The 27,556-nt window shown below is 48.6% G+C and overlaps 2 protein-coding genes across 3 annotated transcripts in view; one reads left to right on the forward strand and one right to left on the reverse strand.

Annotated features, from left to right (window-relative positions):
• The window catches only part of Pepd (peptidase D), a 132,939-nt gene extending 126,555 nt beyond the window's left edge, over positions 1-6,384 (forward strand). For both annotated transcript variants that reach the window (XM_021641879.2, XM_021641889.2), the window contains exons 13-15: positions 2,282-2,466; positions 5,270-5,461; positions 5,905-6,384. In XM_021641879.2, coding sequence (XP_021497554.1) covers positions 2,282-2,466; positions 5,270-5,461; positions 5,905-6,030 — 503 coding nt within the window. In that variant the 3' untranslated portion in view covers positions 6,031-6,384. The remainder of the gene's footprint in view (positions 1-2,281; positions 2,467-5,269; positions 5,462-5,904) is intronic.
• A 2,933-nt stretch (positions 6,385-9,317) lies between these two features.
• Positions 9,318-18,383, reverse strand: Cebpg (CCAAT enhancer binding protein gamma). Its single transcript, XM_021641902.2, has 2 exons — positions 18,249-18,383; positions 9,318-12,475 (listed from the first exon to the last, which is right to left on the reverse strand). Exon 2 carries the CDS (start codon positions 12,377-12,379, stop codon positions 11,930-11,932), a length of 450 nt encoding a protein of 149 aa, XP_021497577.1. The 5' UTR covers positions 12,380-12,475; positions 18,249-18,383; the 3' UTR covers positions 9,318-11,929.
• Positions 18,384-27,556: the final 9,173 nt, after the last annotated feature.

Consider the following 27,556-nt stretch of genomic DNA (forward strand, 5'->3'; position numbering starts at 1 on the left):
TGGGCAAGTGCCAACAGCCCTGTAGGAGCCACCATGAAGCGTGGGCTCTACCTGATGCCCTTCTCAGGTGAGGCTCAATCAAGCATGTGGGCCCATCACTGAAAGCAGCCATGCTGGGAGGCAGGCTGTTTCCTGGGGCTCTCCTTTAGTGACTAAGGAAGGCCCTGTGCAGGGAGAGAGTTTAGGCGACCTGTGCTGGGCTCACTGGAGCTGAGCACACCTCTTTAGACATGTGTAGGGCCTGAACTCAGGGTACATGTTCTGCCAAGCCAATTCTTGGGGTGTCATGGTGGAAGCAATTAAGTGGCTGTATCAGGGAGTGTACAGGGAGCATCGGCAAGGATGGGGGATGTCTTCCTGGACATCCCCAGCTCACTCCACAAGGATAGCTTAGCCAAGGCCAAGGCACCAGTGTAACTTGTGCTTCTGATAACCTGATCTCTGGAGCGTCCTCCAGGGGGTGGGCTGTAGGTGGGACAGTGAGCCTGAGGCTACTCTGGTCTTTAGGAAGAGCAGCCTGAGATGAGGCAGACTTGCCTCACACACCTAGAGCACCGTGACCAGAGTGCTGAACCAGGCTCTGGCTGGTCATAAGTGACAGAGCATTAGTGCCCTGGAGACACGAACTGTAGCCAGCTTTGTGGGACTGCTGTGTGGCTCCTGGGCAGAGGCAACACCTGCGGGTCAGGGAATCAGGAAAGCCTGCTCAGGCCACAGCATGAGTGACAGCTGGGATTCCAGTTACCCAGCCTGCACTGATGAAATGCCAACCACTGGAGAAAGCCCTCACCCACAAGGGCGCAGACTGGGTCGGTTGGGGCATTCTGTGTGTCTAGGAGGCCCCCAGATGTGAGGCGGCAGTAACCAGGCGCACCCTAGGAATGCGGATTCAGCCTCGGAGACAAACTTCTCCCACCCCTCCACACATAGCCGTCGGGCCAAGTGTCGCCCAGCACCCAGTGAACTAGGCTTGCAGCCTCACCACCTTCACGAGACCACGTAGCCAGCCTTCTGTCAGCCAGGGAGGCTCCACAATCTGAGCCTCCAGGCCAGGCCTGACCCTTTCTGGTTCAGGAGCCTGCAGAGCAGCGGTTCTCAACCTTCCTTCAGTTCCCCATGTCGTGGTGACCCCAGCCATAAAACTGTGTCATTGCTACCTCCTAACTGATTTTGCTGCTGTTATGAACTGCAATGTAATCATCTGATATGCAGGGTGGTCTCAGGCAACCCGTCACTAGACCCACAGGTTGAGAACCCTGCGGTAGCGCCTGGAACTACATAGCATCCACAGCCCTCCCCTCTTACAGCCTCGATCGTCAAGGTATGGGGCTGATGAGGGCACACCTGGTTCTCAGCCCAGGGAGGCCTTTGGGAGCTCAAGTGCCAGCCATGGGGTTGAGCCTGACCGGGAGGTGTCGTCGTGCTAATGCTGTCACCTCTGGCCAGTGCGCACTGCTGTGACCTATGCTCAGCCTTTGGGGTCAGCACTGGACTGCCCCAGCCTTTGTGTGGTGGTCTCCCTAAAGGAGAGTAGCAGGCAGGCAGCCCCTGACCCAGCATGAGACCCTGCATGGGGCCTATTACTTCAAGCAGTGCTCATTTCCTGTCCTTAGCCTCAGGCCCATGGGGGCCACGTTTGGCCCCTGAAGCTCTGTGCCTGGGCGGTGTCTCGGCTAGGGTTTCTGTGGCTGTGATGAAGCACAGTGACCAACTTGGGGAGAAAAGGGCTTATTTGGCTCCCATATAACCGTTGAGGGAAACCAAGGCAGGAACCTAGAAGCAGGAGCTGATGCAGAGGCCATGGAGGAGTGCTCTTTACTGGCTTGCTCACCCTGCTTTCTTACGGAACCCAGGACCACCAGCTCCAGGATGGCCCCACCTGATATGGGCTGGGCCCTCCCCCATCAATCGCTAATTAAGAAAACGCCCTACAGGGTTGCCTACAGCCTGATCTTATGGAGGCACTTTCTTAAATAAGGCTCTCTCCTCAAAAGAGCTGTAGCCTGTTAAGTGGGCCTAAAACTAGCTAGCACTGGAGGCTCTCCATAATGACCTTTGCCCCAGAAACATGGGGTAGAGATGCATTTGATTGGCAGCCTACCTTCCAGGCAGCCATGGAAATTGTTCCAGACCCCTGCCACCAGAGGCTGGCAGAAGCTTGGTCCCCCAGCGTGATGATGCAGTCTTGGGGTCCTGAGCTTCAAGGGCAGCCTGGGCTCTGTCACGCTCACCCCTTGGTCTGTGGAGCCCTGACAGAGCACGGCCTCTCCTTCAACCGCAGGTGTCTGGTGGCCTGACATGCACCGGCTGGCTGACCGTATCCACCTGGAGGAACTGACGCGCATCGGCCTCTTGAGTGGCAGTGTGGAGGCCATGCTCCAGGTCCACCTGGGAGCGGTATTCATGCCGCACGGGCTGGGCCATTTCCTGGGCCTAGATGTACACGACGTGGGAGGCTACCCTGAGGTCAGTGTGCGCACTGGTCTTGCTAAGCCTAGCCCTTTGGAGTAGAGTAAGGGTTTTTTTTGGGGGGGGTTGCTGGGGATACAGTAGAACAGGAGAGGTGGGTCTCCCTATGATGCACAGGAGAAATGGGGTCCTGGACACAGCAGCAACGAGTGATCTTCCCCAGTGGCTGCACAGGCCTCGGAGAGCATGGAGTGGGTGCCTCTGCCTCCAAGGCCCCCGGAAAAATGCCGAGTGGTAGTATCTGTGCAGGGTCCACAGAGGATATGGGACTGAAGTCAGGTCTCATGGGCACTGTTCCACCAGACCCCACCCGTCCTTCTTTCAGACTTACCTCAGCCCTCAGGAGCTCAACAGCAGCCCCTCTCCTGCGCCCTGGCTGGCTCGCCCTCTGCTTCCCCACCACCGGCAGGAGAGGACAGCTCAAGGGCATCGTCAGACAAGGCTCCCTCTCCCTCTTACCACAAGCTCTCAAAGGACCACCCAGTGGGTGCCTGAGGGCTCCTGGGAAGCCCTACCGGGCAGGTGGCTATAGCCCCTCAGGGCCTGTCCCTGCTGCCCAGCCTGGCCTAGTGCCTACCGTGCAGGGGGCTGGTTGTGCAATTGATGCACACCCAGGGGCCCAGCAGCCAGTGAGCCAAGCCTAGACCCAGCCTCTTGGCTGTGGGGTATTTTGAAAGCACTGAGAATGATTTTGGGGGAGGGGGAAGGATTGCTCAAGAGAAGCATTATTATTCAATTATTTTTTCTCAAGTGTAAACAGTTAAATTTGGAGAAACAAAATCAGTTTTAATTTCCTAATTTCTGTCCATCCTATTGTGTGCAGGGAGCCAAGAGCAGGCCCTTCCAGACATTGTTAGTTGAGGTTCGTTATTCATTAGTCGCCAAAGTCCTTTTTTTCCACCAAAGAAAATTGGCAGCAAACTGTTTTCATCTTTTCCAGTAAGCAGCCCTTTGTGCTCGGTCTATTCTTCTGACAGATAAACACTGTGGAAAAAATATGGCTTTTCCTATAAAAGTCATTTGTTTTATTTCAGGCCTGCAGACACATCTGGGCCTCTTCTCAGAGTCCAGTACAAGTTGAGGTTTCACTGAGCCCTCTTCCCAGTCAGAGAAGCAGGCTTGGATGCCCATAGCATAGCTGGAATCCCTGACCAACAGGAGGGGACCCATACTGTCCCCATCCTGGGCCTGTAGGTCACCTGGACCAGCTCACCACCCTCCTCTGCTGTGTCTGTTGGAGGCTAGCCTGTAATCCCCAACACATACAACCCCTAGGAGCAACTGTTCTGAGAGTGTTCTCAGACAGGTGTGTCCTGTAGCCCTCACTGCAGATCCTTTAGTGTCCCCTAATCCAAGGTGGAGTAATGGGCCTAAACTCTCCTGGTGGCAGGAAGATGTGCCCCTACACACCCATGGGACAGGATGGACTGGGCCCACTGGGTCTAAGCTCAGTGGCAGAGCACTTGCCTAGCATGCTCAAGACCCTGAGTTCCAGCGCCACAAAAAAAAAAACTGACCAAGCAAACCAACCCAGGAAACATGACTGGTCAGGCCTTGACCCTTAAAGGCTCACACCGCCATGGCTCACAGAGAAGGCCCAAGCACTTAGAATGTGGCACGAAGGAAAGGAACAGGAATGCGAGCCTAGAGAAGGTACAGGCTTTCAGTGGTAACTGGAAGGCTCTAGAGCAAGAGCACAACATACCAAGGGCAGGAAGCCGCCTCCTCTCCTTGACAGGAGCACCTCCCACCTGAGCACAGAGGCCTAGGGCCTTCTAGGTGCATTCTGCTTCCCCAGAGCCTCCAAGCTGGCTGCTCCAGAGGCACCAACCAGGGCTCTTCCCAGAGCGTGACCCACAAGAGGCATGGTGCTTTGTGCCCCATCACCACCTCCATCCTGGCCTGTTCATACCAGGTCACAGTGGCCGTCCCTACCCTCGCGAAATCCCAGTAACAGCCATCCTCACTGTGCCTGGCCTTGGAGGCTGAGCCAGCCTGTTTCTGGTTACCTTACTTGAACCACTAATTGAAGTCTGATGTTCTTGGCCCCCAAACAGTCAGAAATGACAGCTCCGTCTCCAGCAGCTGGGCGTCCTTGGAGGAGCCACAAGTAGGGCAGGGCAAACTCAGATCCTGACCAGAATGCTTACTTGCTGCCCACTTGCTCAGAGGCCCTGTCCACAGGCCAGTGGGTGCCCCGGGGAGCTGGGGGAGGAGCAGGGTGGACAGAGCTTCAGCAGAAAGCAATGATCACTAGTGCCTGCAGTGGCCATAGGGCTGTTTCCCAGGGCCCGGGTACAGGCTAGACACAGCAGGTACTGGTGGTAACAGGCCCATCCTGATGACAGCACCTGTCCCTTCCTCTGTTGAAAAGGCTGGTTTGGCTTGGAGGAGCCTGGACCAGCCGTTTCCACTTGAGTTGCCTGGAAGAAAAGACAAGGAAGGCCCTGCAGGCCAGGCAATCTCCTAAGAGCTTTTCTGGCTTCTGTGGTTTGGCTTCTGACTTGCAGAAGGCCTGAGGGCAACCAGACACCCAGCCAGCCTTAGGCCTGCCTGGGCAGCTTGCCCTGCATGTGTACATTATCAGTGTTCTGAAGGCAGATCTGAGGGTAGCCAGGGTCAAAATGCCCTGAATACAGAGGTGTGTACAGACAGGGCAGAGGGCTCGTGTGGTCCAGACCAACAGGGTTAGGCTGGGCTGGAGCCAGTCCTGGCTGGCGTGCTCTCAGTGAGGCGGTGGTCCTGGTAGCCAGCCCTGGGGACTGTCAGCTGGGTCTCCCCACCGTTGCTCTCCCCACAGGGTGTAGAGCGCATCGATGAGCCTGGCCTACGGAGCCTGCGCACGGCAAGGCGCCTGGAACCAGGCATGGTGCTGACCGTGGAGCCGGGCATCTACTTCATCGACCACCTCTTGGACCAGGCCTTGGCGGACCCGGCCCAGGCCTGCTTCTTTAACCTTGAGGTCCTGCAGCGCTTTCGCAACTTTGGTGGGGTGAGTACTTGGGGGCCCACATTCTTATTCCCAGGATGTCCCCCACCCCACAGCTCGTCCCCTCAAGAAAAGGTAGGACAGAAGACTGTGTTCAGGGCTTTTTCCAGGTGGCCAGGTCAGGCTGGCTCTGCTACTGTGCAAGTTAAGCCAGCCTGGTCATAACTGTCCTGTCAGCCCCTTTATGTGCGCCGTCACCAAGCAGGTGCCTTGCCTCCCAAAAGAAAGAGATTCTTCAAAATGCCCACCAGTCCCAGAAGCTGCATGTAAGCTCGCAGCACAAGGGCCACAGGAAGCTTGAGACCAGTCTGTCTTGTCACAAAGACTAGTCCCATCCCTCAGCAGGCTTCTCCCAGGTGGCCCGGTCAGGCTGGATCAGGTGGGCTCCTCTATTGTGGCGAGTTAAGGCAGCCTGGTCCTAACAGCGTCCTGTCTGTCCGGCCCAGGTCCGCATCGAGGAGGATGTTGTAGTGACTGACAGTGGCATGGAGCTGCTGACCTGCGTACCCAGGACCGTGGAGGAAATTGAAGCATGCATGGCAGGCAACGACAAGGCCTCTGGCCCAAAGTAGAGTCAGCTGCGACACTCGCTGAGACTGAGCCCTGGCCTTTCTGTGGTATCAGCCTGCCCATGGCACCCTGACAGCAAGATTCTGGGGCTCTCATTTGATCCTATCAAAACCATCACTGCTCTTTCCAAAGGACAGCATTTTATTAACCTGCAAGATCATACCTCTAACCTTGATTTCGCTTATATGAAAGTGATTGTGCTGACTGAAAAAAGAAAATCCTTTAATCATAACTCAATTCTCCTGCTGCCATTTATGGCCATGTGCTCAGGAAAGATGCACTTGTGTCTTCTCCCCTCCCCCCCAAAAAAATCAATATGCAGAGTAGAATTTGCAATAAAAGCTTTTCTAAACTGACCCTTTGTATCCTGCTTCCTCTAACTCCTTCACAGAAGAGATGTGTCAGCTTTAGGCGTCCGTTCCCAGAGCAGGACTGTTAGAAAGCACAGGCCTGTGCCCTCTGCTTCGGCCTTAGACTGGCTGGGGAGCACCGGCCGAGTCCTCCAGCAGCAGCTGTCACCCAGCTCCAGGGATTCTGCCAGTTAGTGCAACACTGTCACGGGTTGCCAGGATTCTCATGCAGACAGGCACCAGACCCACTGGGCATCTGCTAAGAGATTCTGGGAGCTTGACTTCATTCTTATACTAGCAAAGATGGCATGTCAGTCAGCAGCACTGTGTACTGCCGGTTTTCCTCCCGCACCGCAGTTCCCAAAATAACGACTCTGAGACTTTATGGATAAATGCCTGGGCCATAAGCTTTGGCTTATTCCTCACCTAACCTTTAACTTTAGTTACCTGTTTATCCGATTCTACCATATACCACATGGCTGATCACTTTTCTCAGTTTTTACACATCTTTCTCAGCCCTCGGGCAAATCTCCCACCTTTTTTTCCCAGAGTTCATTTCTCTTTGCCAGAACTCCCACCTCCTATTTCCTTCCTCAGCTAGTAGGCCATTAGCTTTTTACTGAGAGGTGATGCTTCCATACAGTTCACAAGAGTCTCTCTACAGCACTAAGGCAGCAGGCGGCAAAGGAAGGCATAGTCATCTCACCCCCCCCCACCAGGTCTACTGACCCAATTTCATCTCAAAGCTGTGAGCCATGTGCAGCCCAGCTGTGCCCATGGTGGACCACCTGTCCTCTTTGCTTGACAACATGTCTGACAGTCCGGAGACCTGGCTGCCCTGGTCCCAGAGCTGGCTTCTAGAATTCTGACAGTTCCACGTTTCTCTTATTAGGGAGATGAAGACCAAGTGAAAAAGGATCCACTAGGATGTGGCTCCCTAGCACTGCCATGCCTGTTTCCCCAGGACTTGGGAGGCTGCAGGCAGAGGATCAAGAATCCAAGGTCATCCTTGGCTACACAGTGAGTTTACCAGCCTGGGACAGGAGACCCAATCTCAAAGCAGAGGCAGGCCAAGTCCAGCCAGCTAGGCCTACAGAGAGATGAGCAAGAGAACGGAAGAATCAATTTAAAAATAAAACAGAACTGTGATGGAGGAAAAACTGGTCCACGCTAGAGACTTCAAGCAGCCACTGAAAGGTTTATTTACTACAAGTTGCTTATGATGTGGCCACATGAAACAGCTACCAAAAACAAAAAAACAAAAAACAAATGCTGACCTCAGTCCCAAAGCACCATTTATCTCATTTACTTCTTAGGTTTACAACACCCGTTCTTAGGGCTCTTGCTGGTGCAGATGGGCCTGTCCCCTCGGCTACCCACCAGAGACACAGCAGTCTGAGCAAACACAGGCTTACTCTACCCCATGTTCCTGAGGCTGCGTCCATTTCCTCCAACCTCTGCAGAAATGTGCATAGCTTCACAACTGGATCATCTGCTCCATGTGCTCAGGGCCAAGTGTCTCCTTTGAAGCTTCACTTCCAAGTATGTTGGCAGTGTTACCTCAGTGAAACATGCCATGAGGGAAAATGACAGAAGGCCAAGACTAAACCAACAAAGGTCTGAAGTGAAAAGAAAGAGCTCAAGAAGTAGCAGGGAGGATGGAGGGATAAAGGCGCTACATACCAAGACTGGGGGGCAGTGAGGAGCAGGTCGGACACTGCCATACAGGAGGAACCACAAGGCACCAAGCCCGTGCAGGCGAGGAGAGCGGCTATGAGCGGGGCAGACTAGGTGGTAGGGTCTGAAGCAGGCAGGCACGCTCAGGTCCAGTTTGAACTTGGTGCTGTAGAAAGGCACCTGACAGCTGCTTCAAAGGGCAGGCTAGGAGTCGGGGGACTGGCTGGGTCAAAAGACAACTAGGGGTAGGACGTTTTCAGTGCACAAAACACAGTGACAAACTCTTCAGACATATGCAAGCACTTGAAGAGCTGGTTGTTCTGAAAGTATTTTTTATTAAGACTCGATTTTGTCACAAAGTATAAAATTCTCTAATACAAGTTATTAGAAATAAAGTCTAACAAGAGCAGTGGATGCTGCTCACCTAGCACACAGAAAGGCCCAGGTTCAAGGCCCAGTGTCACACAAGACCAGATGGAGTGGTACACACCTGAATCCTAGCTCTTGGAGAGGTAGAGATGGGAGTCAGAAGTCACCTGGCTGCATATCAAGTTGATTGGCTGCATGAGACCATCTCACTAAAACTAAAAAACAAACAAAAAGTTACAACTAATTCAAACGAAATGGGACAGAACACCACAGACGTGATTACTATGCCACAATTTTTTTTTCTTTCTTTTTCAAGACACGGTCTTTCTCAGTGGTACTCAAGCTGGCCTCAAACTCAAAATCCTTCATCTCCATAATGCTGGGATTACGGGTATGCACCACCATACTCGGCCACACAAACTTCACAACCACACAATCTCCCCAAACACAGAAAGAACCGAAGGACCAGAGAAAAGCATCTAAATGGCCATTTTCCCCTTGGAACACACAATTCAGACTGGATTCTTGGACACATGGTATTTCTGACAGCAGCCAGTTCACTTCCATACCCAGGCACCATGTAAGTCAAGATGGTATTCATACTCTAAAATGTACAGCTAAGGATAGGTCTCAATGAGAACCATGGGCTGGGAACCGCCAGGAAACTGGCAGCCTTTGCACCATGTCCCCTACTTGGGAATGCAGTTGTAAGTTAGAGCAAACAACTAAAGATGCACTCCATGTTTAGAGATGCAAACGTGCACAAAAGCGCCCTACTGGCCCATGCCCCACAGCCCGGGACAACAGCAAGAGGCAGCCTGCAGGCCCTTCGTGGCCAATTACAAGTGAACCTCTTGCTAATGCCCTAGATAAAGAAACCCACAAAGAAAAAGTCATTGTTCCAAAGATGTTTTATTTTTAAATTCGTTGAAAGAAATAAAATTATTTAAAAAAATAGAGTAATCTCACAAACTGAAAGCCAGGAACAAAAGAACAAGTTAGTGCTTTTTCCTGAGGCAGATCTGATTAGCTGTAGAATGGAGTCTTCCCTCGCCTGTCAAACAGGTGTCTTTCCTATTTCTAAGGCATCAGAAGCACGGTAGGTGCTCCACGGTTGTTTAGGCACGAAGCTTCAGCCCTCCAGTGGGGGGATTAAGAAGTAACAAAAGCTGTTTCTTATCAAACTGTACATGTTTCCACTTCCATAAACTGAGAACTGTGAAAACTGAGCAATCTCAAACACCCAGTGACATTTTAGTAAAATCCTCCTTAAGATTCCAGAGTCAGCTGTGATGCGAAGGGCAGGGCGCAGAGGGGCAGCTCTGACCCCTCCTCCACACCCAGAACTAGTCAAAGGGCACCCATCCCAGAAGACACAGATATGGCTAATCCACAGTAGTGTGGCTCCTAAGCCACCGGACCTAGCCATAAAGCTTCCCCAGGAACAAGACTTTCAAAAGTCACTCTACAACTTCCAAAGCTTTAAGCTTTCCCACTCCCCAAACCTAGTTTCCCTGTTTTATACTGATACATCTATCAGGCTAAACAGCACTCCCACCTTTGTGAGAAAGTCCAAACACCAGCTAACATGTGTTCAGTGAAGATGGCTCACTTGTGCGACCAGTCTGACCTACAAAGGTAAGGGCAAGGCTGGAACTCACCCGTTCATTGTGACTTGAAATATTGAGCACTAACTTCCCTACAGCTTTTTAAAGTTCTGGTAACCATAATCTCCACGAACCATCCACTTGGGAAAGCTGCCGTTTGGGGCAGGAGTTTCCAATGCCTATTGTAGCTACCTACAATGCTTATTGTAGGTACTGGTAAAGATTAGGATTCTATGGGGGCATCCTTGCTAGCTACCCGAAACATCTATCAAACCAAGGTAAACTGGTGCTGAACCCTAACTTTTAAAACCCCCTCATTTCTTGGCTCCCTGAGACATGCCTGTCTTGTCGTCAGCTTTGCTGAGCTGCACTGACAGGCTCTGCCCAGGAGAAGAGTCAGCACTCTTCCTGCCACGCTGAGGGGCAACAGGTTACACTGGGATATGGATACCAAGTCCTAGTAGGAAAGATGGCCAGAAATGACCACGTTCAAACAGGACTCCCAGCAACACAAACCTTGATCAACCAAGAGTCATGTTTAGCCAACCACCTCAGGAACCACCAAACTTGGGCTGGAACTGTGCAGAAACCATGAGTCACCAAGCCATTCTATAGCACAACACTGATAAAAAAGCAGCCCCTAGAGACGCCCTACCAGCCTTTCGGTTTCACAACAAAAAAGTCAATATCCTGAGTTTTGTCAGCATTTTGTCTCTAAAATAATTTATCCAGAACACAAAAGCATACTGATGAAAGCAATAACACATGAAGTCTGGAAGAACAGCCCACTAAACTAGAAAAGAGATTCCTCAAAAAAGAAATAAAAAGATTTAGGAAATAAATTAAAGATTCAAACCTTATACTTTCAAGTTTTGACTATTCTTTTGAGAGATGGCATGAAGTTGGTACATTTTTCTAATAACCACTTAATTGAGACCAAATACCAAAATGTGCCTCTTCACACAAGCACACACAAAAAACTTTACCTGTAAAAATCACGGCCCCACTGGTGTTTTTTCTGAACAAAGGAGAAACCAAATGAATTAGAGTATTCTAAATCATGGTCTGTATCATCAAGCCAAGGTGTTTTATTTACTAACTTGGCTGTCAAAAAATGGTTTCTCCCCCAAACCAAATGCTACCTTTTCTTCTATCCACAGAAACTAAAATTCAGCATACAGTAGATACTGTTTTTTAGGACACAGATTGTGCTCATCCAGTAAGCAGAGGCCCCAAGGTCAATCCCACTCTCTATGTCCTTTAAAACAAATAAGGGGGAAAAAAACACAAAATTACTTCTTTCCTTCCTAAATGCAATTTGTGTCTTCAGCTACCTCTTTAATGTGGCCTGATGGGATTCTTTACGTCACCTAAAGACATTTATGAAAATGTGTACTTGTTGGAAAAAACTATGTCAATTATGCTAACAAAGGTTTATACTATCTATAAAACGAGGCCAAAGTATTATGATTGGTTTCTGTAGCCCTAGAATTTACAATACACAATTTAGAATAAAATCACAAATTGAGGAACACAGGTGGAAGTCAGTTAAGCTTTTCTTAACCCGAGGTCTTGTCTCATTAAAACCCAGACCTTTTTTCTATCTGACCTCCCATTTTCCCATTCCTACAGAAGAAGCATTTTGGGGAAGTCAGGATTTGTTAAGAATATTCAAGTCCAAGAATTCTGTTTTAACCATAACCCCTAAGTTTTCTTTTAGTGCTTCAGAAATCCATTATCATTTAGGACCAGATAAATTACATGGCTACTCAGCTGTTCAGTGATGAACCCAGAAAATAACCTCCAACGGAAAAGACCAAGTCTAGCACTGAACAAAGGTGCAGGGTGATTACACCTCGCACATTCAAGTCACAGAGCTGTGTCGTCTGGAAGGTGCTCTACTGCCCTGTGCTGTCAGGGTTGGCCGCAGCAGGGTCAGTGCTGATGGGCTGCACGTTGTCTGCGAGGTTGTGTGCGTGCTCCAGGAACAAATCCTTCAGTACACTTAATTCCTTTGTCAGCAACTTAATTTTGGCTTCCAACCGTTCATTCTCTTCCTTGAGCTGGTTCACTCTCTGCAGTGTATCTTGCGCTTTCTGCTTGCTTTTTAACCGGCTCTTTTTCACGGCCATATTGTTCCGCTCTCTGCGCTGGCGATATTCGTCACTATTTCGATCCATGGGTGAGCTCTTTTTGCTTTGCTTGCTTGGAGGCACAGCTTTGCCTCCTCCCCCAGGCCCAGCTGGCACCAGCTGAGGAACCTGCTGCAGGCCGCTGGCATGTGCCTGAGTATGAATGACGCTTATTCCATTCACTCCTGGAGCGGCTGGCTGCGACAGCTTGCTCATTTGGGCACGTTCCCTTGCCAACACTGAACAGGTAGAAATCAGAGCAATGTGATGAGCAGAGGCCACACTCAACTGCCAAAAACTCTTCACATGTACCTAGTTAGAAAATAAGTTGTATTAAAATATTTGAAATGACAGGATCAAGTAAGATTAAACTTACATGGACCTAACAGAGTAGGCAACTTCCTGGTTTTGCTTACACAAGCAACTGTCAACTATACCAATGTTTCCAAATTTCAAAAGGTAAGTTAGTTCAGAAGCACCATAGGTTGAAAGCCAGTCCACAGGAACTAGCTGTGATTATCAAAAAAGGGAGGAAAAAACAAAAGCATAGCAGGAAATTACGTAGCACCTGTGAGCGAATATCGCTGGACAATCTGCCAGGGAGAAAAATCTGAGCTGTTTGGGTAGGCATGGAAAACAAGTTCAATTACTGTAGAGCAGACACCTACAGTGTGTCTGTGGGGGTGGGGGGGGGGCGGGGGAGACAGGTCAGGTTAGAATGCAGGATGAGAACAACCATTCTGCAGGACCCATGAGGATCTGGATGCTGCTATGATCGTGCCATGTACCCTAGTCAATATTTCCAGGGTGAATTAGCAATGACCTCACATTATGGGCTATTTTTTTAAGGCAGGGTATTTTGAGTTGATTAGATGATTTGCCTTTTTACATTTTACTAACCTTAAATGATAGTTTACTGTCTCTTGTATTTAGGAACTAACGTATCCAATAAAGTACCTCCATTCCAACTGTGTCAGGAATATTTCCTTCACACATTAATGAAATGCCTAGACATACTCAACCTGATTCAAAAAAAAGTCCTAATGATACAGGCAAGGAAGGCCAAGTCCTGGAACTAAAGCTGGACCAAGGGACAGTGCAGGCCAGTGTTGGTACAGACTTCTCTCTCAAGAGTTAAGTGGACTTACTAAAGCACTCCTATGAAAAACTACTGAGACCTGGTTTGCTGAGTGTAGCTAATCCCTCAGGCCACTTGTGAATTGTGGAGTGTGAAAGCACACCTACCCCATCCCTATGAGGACATGTCACTAACTAAACAGCTCAAGCAACTGTGTCCACCTAGGAGACTCAGCACCCTCAGAAATGTACAAGTGTTGTTACGAACCATGAAACTGTCCTGTTCTCTTTTCCCAGAACTGCTAAGACGACATCAGTGGGCAAAGTTAGGGAAGTTAGCTAGAGTTAGGAAAATGTCCCAGTGAGTACCCCCATATTAAGAAAAATTCAGTCAGTAAACATCAACAGCTTTGGTCAGCCCAAACTTTAGCCAAGCCTTTCTTCAAGCATGCTTATTAAGTTGGCTTTTTATTATTTATTACTATTAATCTTTGCCTTTAAATGTCCATATATCATTACTTGAATTGTTTTAAAAGCTACTCAGCCAGCCCTGAGCTAGTGGGTCATCTGTTCTTACTCCAGCACTAAAGCAAGACAGCTTCCTTCCAAGCCACGATGGATATGGACTTGGAGTTAAGAGTCATAATAGATATTTCATAACTTCCCTTGAAAATGACTATGTGGTCTCATTTTTCTCCCACTTAAAAGGTGGTTGTTCAAAATAAAAAAGTAAACAAATTAATTAAAAAATAAGAAGTGCTAGTCAATATTAATTTAAGCCACCAGGGCTACCACGTAACACTGATGCTTATCAAGTTGGTATAATGTGTGTAACCTAATTTTAAGAACTTGTATAATTCAGTATCTCTCCTGAGACTGTCTCAACAATCATATTCATCTTAGCTGTCTGTTTTCTTGTATTCTTATGCTTCAAAACTAATCTCTACAGCTGATCTGGCCAAGCTAAAAGATAACACCAACAATCCAAAGAAGTACAGACTAGAAAGGACAGCAAATCTTGCCATGGCTTTATCTCCCTCATTTTCACCCTGGACACTCCTCTTCCCTCCTGTGGGCTTCAATCCCCTGTCTGTACAGCAGGGATGTGAAAATGGTATGATGCCCCAACTAACAAAATACCATGAACTCTAGTCACTGTAATTTATTCACAAATTCCAAATTTCAGGATGTTCTGTCTGTTCCTGAACCCAAAGACAGGAATCAGGTAGGGCTGATGCTACCTAACCTTGCTAAGGCGCAAACCAGAACAAAGGAAAGTTTTGAGTGAGCCTTTTGGCTAGAAAAACAAGAGTATTTTTATTGAACCTACAAACTTGCAAGATAAAATTTTAAAAATAATTCCTGATTTTTTTTTTTAAAAGGCTGGGCAGTGGTGGTGCTCACCTTTAATCCCAGGACTTGGAAGGCAGAGACAGGTAGATCTGTGGAGTTTGAGGCCAGCTTGGTCTACAGATTAAGTTGCAGGACAGCCAGGGCTACACAGAGAAACCTTGTCTTGAAAAACCAAAATAAATTAATTAAGGGAAAAATTAAAAAATAAAAAGTAGGTTGGATATAGTGGTGCATGCCTTTAATGCTAGCCTTGGGCGGTGGCGTCAGGTGGAGCTCTGTGAGCTTGAGACTAGCCTGTTCTCTAAGATAACCAGAGCTAGAGACCCCTGTCTAAAAAGAGAGAGAAAGAGACAAAGACACAGAGAACTAGACAGAGACAATCAAGGAGTTAAAAGGTTTCAAACAGATCAATTTTGGTTTTGCACTGATCAAAGATACTTGTCATTTTTGCCTTTGTTCCTTCCACAAACATTTACTGATTTGTACAACAAAGCAATCTGACATTTAATATCTGGATATTTAACTCTAAGTCAAAGTCTGCTTCGAGATAGACTAATGTATTCCAAAGCTCAGTCTACAGGAAGTAGGGTGGTGCCTTCTTCCTTCTCCTTGTCAATCAATCACCCAAGAAGTATCAGGAAAGCTGAGGGGCAACTGTTCTCAAAGTGGCCCCTGGACCAACACCAGCAACTTTTTACAAGCACCAACTCCTGGGCTGCCAGCTGAGGAAAAAGTTCTGGACGTGGGCTTCCAGCCTCGTTTTAGGGGCGCTCCCAAAATGATTTTGATGACCCGATGGAGTACTATGGCTGCATAGAAACAATGGATCTTAAAAATATGAGGCTAAATGAAACAAATAACAGCTTTTTTCAAATGCAAATTTCTTAATTGAAGTAATGTTCATTCAAAAGAATGAAACACTGAAACTCTGAAATGTTAGAATAGTAAAATAAAATAGAAACTTTTCTAAATTTTTACTTGGAACAATAAACCTGTATAGTTTTCCTAGCTTGTCATTTTTTTTTTTCAGAAACTAGATAGAACCATATATATCTCCATTAGTCTTTCAAAATAAATTTTTCACTCAATTTCCTTAATGAAGGCTGACTCTTCAGATTTACAAACAAAAATATCTTATATCTATCACCCCTCCTAATGCCACAGAAATTACCTCAGGCTGACATCATCTCTCAGGGGCCCTAGTCTCAGGTGTGGCAATGGGAGCTCCCTTTAGCCACTCACTCTCTAGACTATCCAGAGCAGCGCCTCTCCACCTCCCTAATGCGGGGACCCTTTAATACTTTCCTCATGTTGGAGTGACCCCAACCACAAAATTATTTCTTTGCTGCTTTGCAACTCTAATTTTGCTACTGTTGTGAGACAAAGTAAATATCTGTGCTTTTGGACAGTCTTAGGTGAGACCGGTAAAAGGACTGTTCAGCCCCCAAAAGGGTTGTGACCCACAGGTCAAGCAATCTTCCACTCAAACCAAATTATATCACATCTTGCTACTAAAAATCAGTGTCTGTTAGAAGGGGAGGAGGACCTCCCCTATCCGTGGACTTGGAGAGAGGCATAGGAGAAGAGGGAGGGGCTACAGCTGGGATACAAAGTGAATAAACTGTTAAAATTTAATTTAAAAAAATCAGTGTCTGTGACTCTAGCCTACTGGCTCAACCCAAGGTCCTAACCTAACCCTCTCTTATGCTCAACTTGGGACCACTACACTACCCCAGTGCCTCCTCCTAAATGGTGTCTTCTCTTTTTTTATGGTTTTTGTCCAATCTGCTCTGCCAATTTCTGTGGCAAGTCCAGCTTCAAGGTGTCTCCCTGGAAACTGTTGAAGGCAGGAACCATGAGAGAGAGGGAACTCCATCAAGTTCAGTGTAAGTGGTCCACTGGAGTAGAAGAAGAAAATGTATGCGTCTTCGAAGGTCATCCTTTAAACCTATTTATAGTACTATTTAGCACATTCAAAAAAATACACTGGTTATAAATGCACATTTATTACGTGTCCCTACTCAGGTCTCTGGCTGCAGCGCAGGGCACAGAACAGGTAGTGTTACGAACCTATGCGGCCACCCCTCAGAGGACAACCTAAAACTGCTACAGCAGTCATTATTGTGACTGAGGCAACTTTTGACCAGGTCCTGTGTCTCCTTCCCATCTCAAGAGAGGGGATACTCCCAGGGGCTTTCCCAAGGATCCTTTAATTCCCCAGGGATGAAAGCACCGCCCCAAGATCACAGAGCCCAGAGGCCGGCTGGTAATCATGCTGTGCTTGTGAGAATGTTACAGGATACTGGGGGAGGGGTGCCGTCTGCTCCCATCTACTTGTTTCTGATAAGTAATGAAAATAACTGAGCCAGCCAAGCGTGCCCACCAGAGGCAGGAAACAGGCTCAAGTTTTTCTTCAGCTCAATAGTGTCCTGTCGTTATTTACAGTCTTTCAGAAACAAGGAAATAACGCCAGGAATAGCTTATCACAACTACAGCTGAAATGGCAACAGCCGAACAGACGGCTCAAAGGCTAGGGATGTGGCTCAGAGGTAGGGGAGCTGGCCTGACACGCTCTGAATGCTTCCATGTAGAATTTCTCAGTAAAGAAAGCCCTTATGGTGCTTTATGTCAAATCCTCCTCTGCGACACAGGTCTGCACTCAACGATAATATATTCAAGTAAGGATACAAGTGGGTGGAAACTCAAGAGACACGTCCCCTAGCTGTTGTGCAACACGCAAAGGTTAAAACCTTTCTAAAATTGACACATCTTATGCAGCTTACAAAAAAAAAATAAAGAAATAAAAAAGAAAGAAAGAAAGCAGAGCAAAACTAAACATGCCAACCTTGAGACCAGAAAGACACAGGCTCTCTTGGAAATAGAAACCATCCTTCCCGTCACACATGCATGCCCAACCTCTCCACCTGGATACCTCGGCTGGCTCCTTTCCCGACTTCCCTTCAGCCATGCTAAGGCTTCATGACTTGACCTGCTTCTAAAGAACTGGTGGTCGAGGCGCGATCACCTAGGATGCCCCACCTCCCCCAGCGAGCCGCAGGGCACGCGACCGCCCCCAACAACCAAACGAAATCTCCCTCTTGCAGCGCGATGTGTCTAAAAGCCCAGTGCTTTCCCTAGGTGACCACTAGGTTAAGTCCAAACACGACCCGGAGCCTCTCCCGGACCGAGCTGTTTGGGCAGCGACAGGAAGAGTCCTAGGTGCCTCCAAAGTAAGAATCGGTCCACCTTCTATTCCAGCAACACCCTCCATCCCCCAGGGGCCAATGCGCGCCGGGCTTGTCACGCCGCACGTCGCAGGAGGCCGGGTTCTGGAGGGGCCCACCCGGTCCTCCATCCCTTCCCCGACCGCGGTGAGGGGCGCCCCGGGGAGCGCTGGGGGTCGGCGCCGGGCGCGGCGGCGCTGGGCCGCGGCCAGGGATGAGCTCAGCCCCGCCGGGTGTTGCCCGCAGGTTGCATCAGACGCCGCTCCGGGCCCCCGCCCGCGCCGCCAAGCCGCCAGGGGCCTTCCGGGCCAACCTGCCGACTCGGGCAGGGCCGGGTCTCCTCGGGCCGGGCCGGCGCCTACGCGAGCGGCGGGCTCGGCCGCGGCCTCCTCCCCACAACCCCTCCGAGCAAGAGCCCGCGGCCTCCTTACCTGCGCCTCCGGCCGGCCCGCCCGCCCCCTAGACGGCCTTCACTCCGAGCGGCCCCCGCGCGGCGCGGCCCGACCCGACCCAGGCCTCGCAGCCCGCGAGTCGGCGAGGAGGAGCGACGGTTACGAAACCGGCAGCCTCCGCCCGTTCCGCCACCGCGGCCACCGGCTCTCCCCTCCTCTTCGGGTCCGCGCGCCGCCGCCGCCGCCGTGACCAATCGAAGCGCGGGTTCCAGGGCGACGCGCCCGCCCCCTCGAGACGGGCGGCGCCGCCGGCCAATCAGAGGCAGCGCGGCGGAGAGGGGCGGGCGCGCGGCGGGGCGGCACCGGCGGGCGTGGTGGGCGTGGCGGCACCGGCGGTGGCTGGAGGCGCGCTCCGTGGGTTCCCCCTCCGGTTGCTGGTGCTGGCGGGCGGCGGCCCTGAGCTGTGGGAGTGACCGGTGGAGAGGAAAGTTCTCCCCCGCGTTGGCGGCTGGAAAAGGCCGTCATCTTAGGAGGGCCTCACCTGCCTTTGGGAAACGACCTTTCCTGAGGTGGATTTTAGAGTGGTTTTGTTGTTGTTTTTAGGCCTCGCGGCCCTGAGGCATTTGCAGACTTTATTTTGACCAAAAAAAAAAAAAAAAAAACACGTTAAGGAAAAACTGTCCGACTTAGGGTTAGCACTTGTCGCATTTTAGTCTTGAGAACAGCGGACGGTCAAGTCCTGTCAAGTCACCATTTCCGAAGTGCGCTCGCCTCCGTGAGAACGGATGATGGACGTGACATGCTGTCCCAAAAGTGACTAGCAGTCCAGCCTGGCTCCCCCAAAGAGTTCACAAGAGCATCAGAAGGCGTTTTTGAAAAACAGGAAGCGGGGCGGAGGGCAGAGCCTGCCTCGTGGGTTTGGGAACGCTTTGCTTTATGGTTCGAAACTCCCTGGCTTTCAAAGAGGAAATGTTTCTCCTTCGCCAAGGCCTGGAGAGCCGCTCTCCACCTAAGCTTGCTTCGAGGAATCCCTGAGAATACCTGCAAAAAGGAAACAGAAACAAAAACAAAACCGTGCAGGCTTGGGAAGCTAAGAATGTCCTCAAAACCAGGTTGTCTCTTCAGGTTCGGATCTCTGTGTTAAGAGCCTCAGTTTCTTCAAGACTTTTAGCCCTTATCAGAGTTGTACTGTGCTCTGTTTCTCACAGTCATGATTGTATCCCTGAGATTTTCTAATCACAGAAAAACTGTAGAAAATAAAAACATCCTTGCATGTCGTGTGTATATTGAGTTTGCCTCTGTTTTGCCAGCCACCCTGGCAGCTGCTTTCAGTGTTGAGTCTAGGCAAGCCTTCCGTACCCAGCAGTCAGTCAATGCCCAGGAGTCTTGAGATTTCCTTTTTAGTTGATAGCCCATAATTCTTTTCCTGTTTACAAGCATGTACTTGAGTCCAACTATGTGCTAAGGTGTGGACCAAGACAGTCAGCAAGGAGGAAGACAGACACTCCATCGCTGCCCACATGGAGCTTACCCTGAAAACCAGAGATTCAAGCACCATTTTCACTGACGCCTAAGGAAAGAAGTCCAAGATGCTGGGAGGGATCGTAGGAAGGGGACCTGACCTAATGCATCAGAGAAGGCCTAAAGATGAGGAGGGTTTGGCTTTGCTGAGAGGCCCAGTGATGGGTGGAACTCACAGTTGAAGCCCCATCAGAGACTGATGGGGCAGGGCTGACCCTGGGAGCCCAGCAACAGTTTTGATCGGGCCCAGAGGCTGTTTGAACACAGGGGATACATAGAGGGTAAGTGAGCACTCTACCACTGAGCCAGACCCCAGCACAGGAGTCCTGTTTTTACCCTCAGCAACTGGAAACACTCATCACACAGAAATGAGAACTCCGGTGAAGACTCTGCCTCCAGGCTGAAGAAATCTAGGTTGTTGTCTTGAAAGTCATAAAGACTCAAACCATCCCAGTAAAGCAAAATGTCCTGTGTGTATCTGTGCTTCGCTAGTGTCCAAAATATATTCTAGAAACCCAAAGAAGTTGTAGTCCAGCAGTATATTAAAATCTCCTTCAAAGAACTTGAGAAGCAGGAGATCCTATTGGTTGAATAATCCAGCCACTTGACAGCTACTGTTACCAATCACGGAGTTCACAGCTTGAGCTCTCAACCTTCCTGATGTTAACAGTTCCTCATGTTGTGGTGACCACCAACCATAAGAGTATCTCGTTGCTACTTGATACCTGTATTCTTGCTACTGTTATGAATTGTGGTGTAAAATATCTGTGTTTTCTGAAGGTCTTAGGTGACCCCAATGGAAAAGTCATTCAACCCCTAGCGGGTCAAGAACGCCATGTTGAGAACCACTGACTCAATTGCCTTGTGACGTGATGATTAACCTCCGTCATCCGGAACAGGGATGACAACAGTACTGTGAGGATTGAAAGAATGTGTGTTAGGGAAGTGTTGGATAGTATCAACATGAAGCAAATATGGACGAGTGTATTCACAGAAGTAGACTGAAACAGTTCAACGTTAAGTCAGGCTCACGTTTACATTACCCTAATGACTCAACTACTCGGAAAGACATAATATTGAAGACGCCGATACCAATGTGCCCCATCAGATATTTTTTCTGACAGTAAACTTAATTAGCACATCTTCCCTCGTTCCCATGAGAGAAGAGTGGGCAGAATTTGGTAATTTTTTTTTCTTTTAGATGCATTTTAAAGTTAGCTCTATGCTTCTGTCTGCAGTTTGTGCACCTGGGAGCAGTGACTGGAGAGTCTGGAAGAGGGTGTTGGATTCCCCTGGAGCCGAAGTTCCACATAATTGCGGTCCACACAACATGGATGCTGGGAATCGAACTCCCAGACCTCGACACATGCCGTAAGCACTCTTAGCCATCAGATCTCCAGGCACTGGAGTAAAAGTTGTGAGCTGCTGGTAGGTGCTAAGATCTGAAACCTGGTCCTCTGAATGAGCCACTAAGCCATTGTTCCAGCCTTTGTTTGGTTGGTTGGTTTTTGTTTTGTTTTGTTTCTTGATTTTTAGATATAGCTTCACATTGTCACTCAGGCTAGTCTAGAACCATGTACTCCAAGCTGGATCTGAACTCATGAGAATCTTCTTTCATTCTCCTAAGCATTGGCTTTATAGGCGCACACACCCTCCCCCACACCCTGCTGGAAACCTCTGTGTTTGAAATCCAGATAAACTGAAATTTGTTATACAAGCTTAAGATTAAGCATATTTGGAAACGTTCCTTGGAAATTAATACAACAGATCACCTCAGCTGGTGGCCTGCACCATGCCTGTCATATTCTGAGAGTTCAGGGACCATCTGTACCAAGTTTGAGTCTTGGCAGATGGTATCTCTGTTTTGTTAGCTCTGTTCTGAGATTATAATTCTGCATCGGCTAGGGATCCTTTGCTTAGAAATAAGTTGTTTGGGTTTTTTTTTTTTTTTTTTGGTTTTAGTTTTTTGGGAGTTTTGATTTTTGTTTGTGTTTTAAATTTTGTTTTGTTTTGTCTTGCCTTGTTTTTGTTTTTGTTTTAAATTAGGATCTTATCTGTACAGCCCTGGCCTGGGGCTCACTCTGTAGAGCAGGCTGTCTTCAAACTCAAGAGATCCATCTGCCTCTGCCTCCCGTGCCCTCAGATTTTTGTTTGTTTTCACACAGTCTTTGTATTAGGTTTATGTGGCCTCAAACTTTCCATGCCCCTGCCTCCACCTGATTCGTACTGGGATTGCAGACTTGTGCCACCATGCCCAAAACCTCCTCACTTAAAAAAAAAAAAATGCCAGCCAGGTGTGGTGGTGCACCTGTAATCCCAGCACTCAGGAGGCCGAGGCAGGTGGTCTACAGAGTGAGGGTCTACACAGAGAAACCTGTCTCTGTGTAGACTTGAGGTGGGGCTTGGTGTTGTTCATCTTTAATATTAGCATTCAGAAGGGAAATGTAGGCCTTTGTAGGTTAGTTAGAGAGGCCAGCCTGGTCTACATAGAGAGTTTCAGGTCAGGTAGGGCTACACAGTGAGACCCTGTCTAAATGTGTGGGGTGGGGCAATAAAGATTGTGGAGTGCTCTTCATTAAATACCTAGATCATGTCACAACCAAAACTAATCAATCAATCAATCAATCAATCTCCCTCCCTCCCTTATGTTTTTCTGCTTACACTTAAGCTTTCCTCACATGGCCACTGGCAGCTTCGATGTGGACAGCCTCAGCAGTAAGGAAACTTAAGCTCTTGTTCTAAGAGTTCTAGGTGAGGTCGCTAGAACTGGCCCAGCTGGGTCAAGGGCTCCTCCGTTTAATAGTCAAATGGCCAGGAACAGGGCACAGTGCACTAACATGGCAGCTCTGGAGGAGATGGAGGAGCTTAGCAGCAGAAATTCAGGGGTGCTGAGCCAACAAACCCACAAATACTACTTGAAATGGCAGGTCTTTCTCTTGGACACTTCAGTCACTCTGACAAGTAGGTATGTTCTTTCTCCTGACACATGGTCCCTACCCTTGAGATCTTGCCTGTGGGGACACTAGCTAGAATTCTGAAAGCTATTATTGTCTTAGGACAGCCTCAGGTTCATACATGAATCTATGCATAACATAGAAAAGCCAGCAGTGCAAACATCGGTGACTGGCAAGTATCAGCGTTAATTATTAAAAATCACTTTCCTGCATATCATTATCATGGCTGTTCTGGCAAGAGATCTCATCCAAAGACCTTCTACGTCTGTGTGATCTGGCTGGAATACAAACATGCTTTTAATCCAGGAGACAGAGGCAAGCAGATCTGAGTTCTAGGCCAACCTCGTATAGAGCAAGTTTCAGGTAAAGAAAAGCTTAGATCCAGGCGTGGTGGTACTTACCTTTAATCCCAAGCAATGAAGGTAAAGTTAGTTTGTAGAAGGAAGCACCCCTGTTTGAAAGTGATGAAACAGTGATGAATCAAAAAAAGACTTGACAGAATAGTATACTCCCAATTCTCACAAGAAGAGAAAGGAAAAGGAAACTACTTAAAAGGGGCAATGCAGATCGGGAGGGGAGGAGGCAGTTTTTACCCGGACAGTAATAGATGGGTTGCGGAGAGAGAACTCAGGTGAAGACCGGAGGAGCCAGAGAATGAGAAGGAACCAGGAGATTAGAGCAGATTGCTTGAGTTTGTTGGAGGCCAAGCAGAGCAATTCAGGGGCAGAGACAAATGCCAGACTGAATAAGTCAGCTGGGAGAGGAGTTTGAGCCAGGGCAGCTCTGCTGAACCAGCCAGCCCAGAGCTCAGAACAAGAAAGAGTGAGCTTATTCACCAGTGAGTCTCAGAGGCTGAAAAAGTTCTAGGCCTAGGTTTGATTGTAGGGAGGCTAGAAGCTTTCAGGACTAGGCCTAGGTTAGATTGTAGGGAGGCTGGAAGCTTTCAGGACTAGGCCTAGGTTAGATTGTAGGGAGGCTGGAAGCTTCCAGGGTTAGGCCGAGGTTAGCCAACTGAGACAGTAAGCCTCTGAGACAACAGAACCAGGCGAATAAAAGTACTTTTACAATTATGCAGTAAGATGTCATCGTGCACAGAGGGCTCACATGTGCCACATGAGCACATGTGAGCCTGTTGTATTTGCACATGAGGAGAAGTACTTGCCGTCTGTGCACGTAAGGGAAGAGGTAAGAACCTCTCTGTCCATTAGGACCAACATCCCACTCCTGACACCACCTTCTGAAATACCATGACCAAAGCGACTTATGGAAGGGTTTCTTTTGGCATATGGCTCCGAATGGAAAGTCCATAATGGTGTGTGGGATAGGGTGAATGGCCACAGGCTGCCAGAGTGGAAAACTGAGGGATTGCGTCTCTATCCACAGGCATGAACCAGAGGGCCAGAGGCCAAATGTTCAATACCCAAGCCTATGGGGGACTTTTCTCATGCAAGCCACCACATTCCATTTCATGGTCCCCGTAGGCTCATGGTCATATCATAATGCAAAATGCATTTAGTTCAATATGTGTTTCTTATGGATCTGAGAGTCATTTTGTGTCTTCACCTCACAGAATCAGCACGATTCTCTGTCCCACGATGGCTGTGAGGTAAATTACTGACGTATCTGTGGTGTATGTTAGCACGAAACGAAAGATAAACGGTTTTGTTCGTCTGTGGTGCACGGAACACCAGTGCCCATCACAGAGGTGGGACAGGCTTTGAGACAGGACGGGGTGGCACAGGCTAGCTTTTAACCTCGCTAAACTTCTCTTCCTAGTTGTAGAGTGGACGGTGACCACATCATAGAGTCATCCCAAGGACAACAGACACGAGAAGGAGCTGGTGCCCGCTCACAGAAGGTCCAGGAGAAGTAGGTTCTTAGTTTCTGATACGGTTCTCCAACAAAGGGAACCATGTTCCTTGGAGACATGCTAGGACAAGGGTAAGAAATGCAAAAAGGGTGTGTGGCTTGTCGTGTCAGACAAGAAGAGCTCAAAAATCAGTGAGGTTGTGTGTCTCAGTATGCAAAACCAACACAACATTAACTGCTGGTTTAAAGAAGACAAATTAATTTCTCAATATCCGAAGGTTGGGAGTCTAAGATTAAAATGCTGACCTTCTGCTGTTTGGCTTTATGATCAGGCTTGGTGGCAAGAACTGGCTGGGCCATCTCCAGCCAGACTCTTTTTTTTTTTTTTTTTTTTTTACCCTCATGTATGTATGTATGTATGTGTACCACATGCACACCTAATTCTCATAGAGATCAGTAGGTGTTCGGATGCCCTGGAACTGGAGTTGGGGTAGTTATGTGCCACTATGTGGGTTCCAGGATCCAGACCTGAGTTCTCTACAGGAACCGTCTCTCAAGCCGGGTACAGCAACACATACCTGTAACCCCAGAACTCTGAGAGGCCGAGCAGGTGACCTCTGTGAATTTAAAGTCAGCCTGGTGTACAAGGTGAGCGGGACAACCAGGGCTACGCAGAGAGACCCTGCCTCAAAAAATTAAAATAAAAAAAAAAAGAAACATCTGTCCAGCTCCTCGTTTGTTTGTTTTTTTGTGTTGGAGACAACATCTTCCCCTGTAGCCAAGACTGCCCTCAAACTAGAGATCCCCCTGCCTCAGCCTCCTGAGTGCTGAGATTGGCAGGCATATGTGCCATACCCTGTGGCAGACATCATCTGGAGACATTTTCTCTTGCTTCGTCCGTGGCTACCAACTCCCTGTGAGCCCACATGACCTCTGTACACAGGTTGGACACAGGTCTCAGGACACCGGAGGGCAAATTCTTCCCATATCTCTCTTAGGAGGGTACTAATCTATCAAGAAGGCACCACCCTCATGACCTCATCAGACCCTCCTCAGCTACCAGCACATTGCAGGTCAGGCCGTCAGAGAATCCGCAGGTAGGGCCAGACATTCCCACAGTATGCCAAAGGGTCACAGGACCCAGCAGAGGTCCTCTCTGTGCCAAAGCTGGGACAACTGGAGAGGCAAGATAAGTTAGCACCGAGCCTGGCGGTGGTGGCACACACCTTTGATCCCTTCACCCCGGAGGCAAAGGCAGGCGGATCTCTGTGAGTTAGAGGCCAGCCTGGTCTACAAAGTGAGTCCAGAACAGCCAAGGCTACACAGAGAAACCCTATCTCAAAAAAAACAAAGCAAACAAAAAAAGGTAGTCCTGGATTGTAAACTGGAGCATAAAAATCAATATTTATGAGTCCATAAGTATATTAGCAAATGATTGCATAAATAATTGGCAAAAAGGAGCTAAATCTGCTATTTGGAATACCATACAACCTATCCACTCTGTCCTCAGTAGCTAATGTAACTCCTCTGTGTGTGTGTGTGTGTATGAGTGTGTATGTGAAGTACATCGGGATCAGAGGACACGTGTGTGAGTCCATTCTTTCCTGCTACCATATAGTCAGGTCAAGCCATGAGTCTTGGCAGCAAGCACCTTTACCCTGTGAGCTCTCTCTCTCTCTCTCTTGTCCGTCCATCCCCAAAATTAAAATAAAGAGAGAAAATAAGCTGGAAGTCTGAGTAGGGTGGCACATACCTTTAATCCCAGCACTTAGGAAGTAGAGTGTTAAGTTTAAGGCCAGCCTTGTCTACATTGCAACTGCCAGGCTGGCCAGAGCTAAGGAGTGAGATCCTGTCTCGAGAAACAAAACAAAAAAGACAAATAAATATAGGAATAAAGGAGGGAAGGGAGAAAGAGAAGGGAAAAAAGTTGTTTTTTCAAAATTAAAAACCTTCGTCTTGAAAGAACACTATTTCGAAAACGAATGCACCAGGGCCTCATGAAAACCACCGGACCAAAGTAGCCTCATGCTGGAAAAGCCTGGCAAACCCAGGCGCCAGGGGTCAGAGTCAACAGCAGCTGTCATAAATCATGATGATAGCCATGAACTTGATAGGATCTGATAAAAATGGCACTCAGCTTCCTTGTCTTCCAACCCTGGCAACCTCAGTCTAAACACTGTGAAAGCCGAGGAACTTCAGAGGGAGACAGTTCCCCACAAGACCTCCCCCACACCCCACCCCCGCACGGGGAAAGCCAGGAATGTCCCCGTTCCTGGGATCCTCAGACACGACCTGGAACAGAAGACAAGCAAGCCAACAAGGGGATACGATGGAAAAAAGCCAGGAAATCCAGGTACAGTGGGGGCGTCCATCATTAGAACACATCAATACACGCTCAGCAACTGGAACAAGCAATACTGCGCTAACGTAGAACGTTGGTGGGTCTAAGACAGGCTCAGAGTGAAAGCAACCTGCATCCAGTCTTCGCCACCTGACCGTCTAAGATCATTCTTCTAAGTAAGATTTGTTCCTTCTCCTTTCATTTGTAGGAGTATTTTTGTCTGCATTTATGGATATGCACCAGGTTTCTACCTAGTGCTTAAGGCCAGAGAGGGTGTCGCATCCTGAGGGACTGGAGTTTCAAGTGTCTGTGAGTTGTTTGTAGGTACTGGGAACCAAACTTGGTCCTCTGAAAGAGCAATAAGTGATCTTAACCACTGAACCCTTCAGCCCCCTAAAGTTTTGGGTTTTTTTTTTTTTTAAGTATTTGAATATACTGCATTGTGTTTGTTTTGTTTTATTGTTTGTCCATTTGTCTCAAACTTGAGATCCCCCTGACCATGCCTCCCTCCCACCTGAGTGCTGAGATGACAGACGCGTGTACCCCCACCCCACCCCACCTCACCCCCCAACACAAATGCAACCATGCCCAATCGTGCCACAATTTTAACATTACCTGAACAACTTTTGAAAGCATTAATGAGTCCCAGGACAAGAGACGTGACTCAGGGGTTAAGAGTACTTCCTGCTCCTCCAGACAACTAGAGTTCAGGTCACAGCACC

Source organism: Meriones unguiculatus, chromosome 14, assembly GCF_030254825.1.
Source record: "Meriones unguiculatus strain TT.TT164.6M chromosome 14, Bangor_MerUng_6.1, whole genome shotgun sequence".
NCBI lineage: Eukaryota > Metazoa > Chordata > Mammalia > Rodentia > Muridae > Meriones > Meriones unguiculatus.

Excerpts from the sequence above, each read along its gene's own strand:
- Cebpg (XM_021641902.2), bottom strand. The coding sequence starts at position 12,379 with ATGAGCAAGCTGTCGCAGCCAGCCGCTCCAGGAGTGAATGGAATAAGC.